Here is a 2,838-nt window from a genome sequence, read left to right on the forward strand (position 1 = left end):
TAACCTAGTCACAATGCCTCTCAAACTTGAAAGATCTGTTTACCAACGGTCATTCCCGCCTATCCTTTTTATCAAGCAAAAATTTAAAAATTAAATTAAATTAAATTAAATTAAATTTTAAAAAAATAACAATTTCCCAATTGTGTTTGTTATTGGCCTTCAATCCTTGTGTCCAAACAAAATGGTTAACTAAACTTTGCACACATGGAGTGTCATGAAAATTCCAGATGGATCACCTAGTCTCAATTTCTTGAATAATAAACAGAAATAGTGAATTTCAGGGATTGGAAAAGAAACTTGTTTCTCAATGGATTCATGAAACACAGTTATTGTTGTTGAAACAGACAATTGCATTACAAGAATTCAATCATAGAGTTACAAATGAAAAATTTGATAGGATGGTTACATAAAATTTATTAAGAATTCAAACAATAATAGAGAGAAAATCATGCTATCGTGCCATGCATGAGTATAGGTAGAGGAGTGTCCATTTCAACTTCATGGTTTCTTCATTTCCATATTGTTGAGGGAACCAACATTTATGCCACCATTACCACTACCACCAACAGCAACCCCTCCATCACTACCACCAACAGCAACCCCTCCATCACCACCAATACCTCAACCACCACCTCCGCCTCCACCTCCACCAAATCCTCCACCACCACCTCCCCCAATTCCATTGCCACCACCCCCTCCGAATCCTCCTCCTCCACCACTACCTATTCCAACACCAACGCCTCCTCCATCACCACCACCTATGCCCCCACCAATGCCCCCGCCACCACCAACACCTCCACCACCTATACCACCACCAACACCTCCTCCAGCACCACCACCAACACCTCCTCCAATAGCACCACCACTACCTACACCACCACCGATACCCCCGCCAGTACCGATACCACCACCAACACCTCCTCCAACACCACCACTACCACCTATGCCCCCACCAATGCCCCCACCACCACCACCACCACCACCAATACCTCCTCCAACACCACCACCACCTATACCAACACCAACACCTCCCCCTATTCCACCACCACCACCACTACCAATACCTCCTCCACCACCACCACCACCACCTATACCACCACCAACACCTCCCCCTATTCCACCACCACCACCACTACCACCACCAATACCCCCGCCACCACCAACGCCTCCTCCAACACCACTACCACCACCTATGCCCCCACCAATACCCCCACTAGTACCACCTCCGCCACCAACGCCTCCTCCAACACCACCACCTCCCCCTATTCCACCACCAATGCCTCCTCCAATACCACCACCAACACCTCCACCACCACCACCCATACCACCACCTCCTCCAGATCCACCACCAACTCCACCTCCAATTCCTTTGCCTGTGCCACCCCCTCCTCCAACACCACCACCTCCTCCAACACCGCTACCACCCCCAATTCCTTTGCCAATGCCACCTCCAGCACCCCCGCCACCACCAACGCCTCCTCCAACACCACTACCACCACCTATGCCCCCACCAATACCCCCACTAGTACCACCTCCGCTACCAATGCCTCCTCCAACACCACCACCTCCCCCTATTCCACCACCAATGCCTCCTCCAATACCACCACCACCACCTATACCACCACCTCCTCCAGATCCACCACCAACTCCACCTCCAATTCCTTTGCCTGTGCCACCCCCTCCTCCAACACCACCACCTCCCCCTATTCCACCACCACCACCACCACCTCCTCCAACACCGCCACCACCCCCAATTCCTTTGCCAATGCCACCTCCAGCTCCACCACCAACTCCACCTCCAATTCCTTTGCCTTTGCCACCCCCTCCTCCAACACCACCACCTCCCCCTATTCCACCACCAATACCTCCTCCGGTACCGCCACCACCCCCAATTCCTTTGCCAATGCCACCTCCAACTCCACCACCAACTCCACCTCCAATTCCTTTGCCTTTGCCACCCCCTCCTCCACCTCCACCTCCACCTCTAGCCCCAACACCACCATGACCACCTCCTCCAATTCCTTTGCCTTTGCCACCCCCTCCTCCACCTCCACCTCCACCTCTAGCCCCAACACCACCATGACCACCTCCTCCAATCCCTCCCCCATGACTAATTCCACCCCCTCCATAATGATGCTTTTTCCCCTTCTTGTGGTGTTTTCCGCCACCACCACCATTGCCACCTCCAGCACCGCTACCCCCACCTCTGCCACCAATCTGACCACCTTGTCCAACACAATCAGGTTTTCCTACACCACTACCAGGCTCTTCATAACTAAAACCATACCCTACTCGCTTACCAAAACTGAATGAGTGCCCAAGAGTTGAACCTTTCCACCCACCGCCACCGCTAATCCAAGTCGGGTTACCATCAAGGATCCATTCTGGTTTTTTCGTTTTCTCACCATTTTTCTCCTGTAATTTCCTGCCCTCAATACAACCCACAACCATGAAACACCACACCACCACCAAAAGGCACCTCCCAGACATTGATGTCCCCACGAGTACACAAACTTCACACCACAGAGACAGTGAGATAAGACTACTTCATGGCTTATATAGAAGAGAACACGCACTTACGTTATTTACTACTCCTGTGAAGGTAAGCCCACTTGTCAACTAATTTTCACTTTTCCTATGTATTTCCCTCCCTCTTTCTTTCACAATGTCACATGTCGACAAAAAAATATTTAAAAGTTACCAAAATTTTGAATTTGTAGTTTAGATTTAAATTTAGGGGTTGTTTGGAATTTATTTTTTTAGTAAATATTTGTTGACTTTAGAGATTTGAGATTGGTTTTTTTAGTGCCTTTTTGTTAGTTTTTATTTTTATTTTTA

At 49.2% G+C, this 2,838-nt stretch overlaps 1 protein-coding gene across 4 annotated transcripts; it reads right to left on the reverse strand.

Moving 5' to 3' along the window:
* Positions 1-284: 284 nt before the first annotated feature.
* LOC114282310 (uncharacterized) lies at positions 285-2,545 on the reverse strand. Of its 4 annotated transcripts, none has more exons than XM_082870345.1 (2): positions 2,049-2,545; positions 285-1,970 (listed from the first exon to the last, which is right to left on the reverse strand). In XM_082870345.1, the coding sequence occupies exons 1-2, from the start codon at positions 2,488-2,490 to the stop codon at positions 622-624; spliced, it is 1,791 nt and encodes a 596-aa protein (XP_082726471.1). In that variant the 5' UTR covers positions 2,491-2,545; the 3' UTR covers positions 285-621. The 4 variants fall into 4 exon arrangements, with proteins under 4 accessions (XP_082726471.1, XP_082726470.1, XP_082726469.1 ...); XM_082870344.1 differs by having other exon boundaries at positions 285-1,976; XM_082870343.1 differs by having other exon boundaries at positions 285-1,697; positions 1,728-2,545.
* Positions 2,546-2,838: the final 293 nt, after the last annotated feature.

This window comes from Camellia sinensis, chromosome 5, assembly GCF_055761805.1.
Source record: "Camellia sinensis isolate YWXY chromosome 5, ASM5576180v1, whole genome shotgun sequence".
Lineage (NCBI taxonomy): Eukaryota > Viridiplantae > Streptophyta > Magnoliopsida > Ericales > Theaceae > Camellia > Camellia sinensis.

What these genes read in the sequence shown, in the direction of transcription:
- LOC114282310 (XM_082870342.1), bottom strand. Translation starts at nt 2,490, where the DNA reads ATGTCTGGGAGGTGCCTTTTGGTGGTGGTGTGGTGTTTCATGGTTGTG.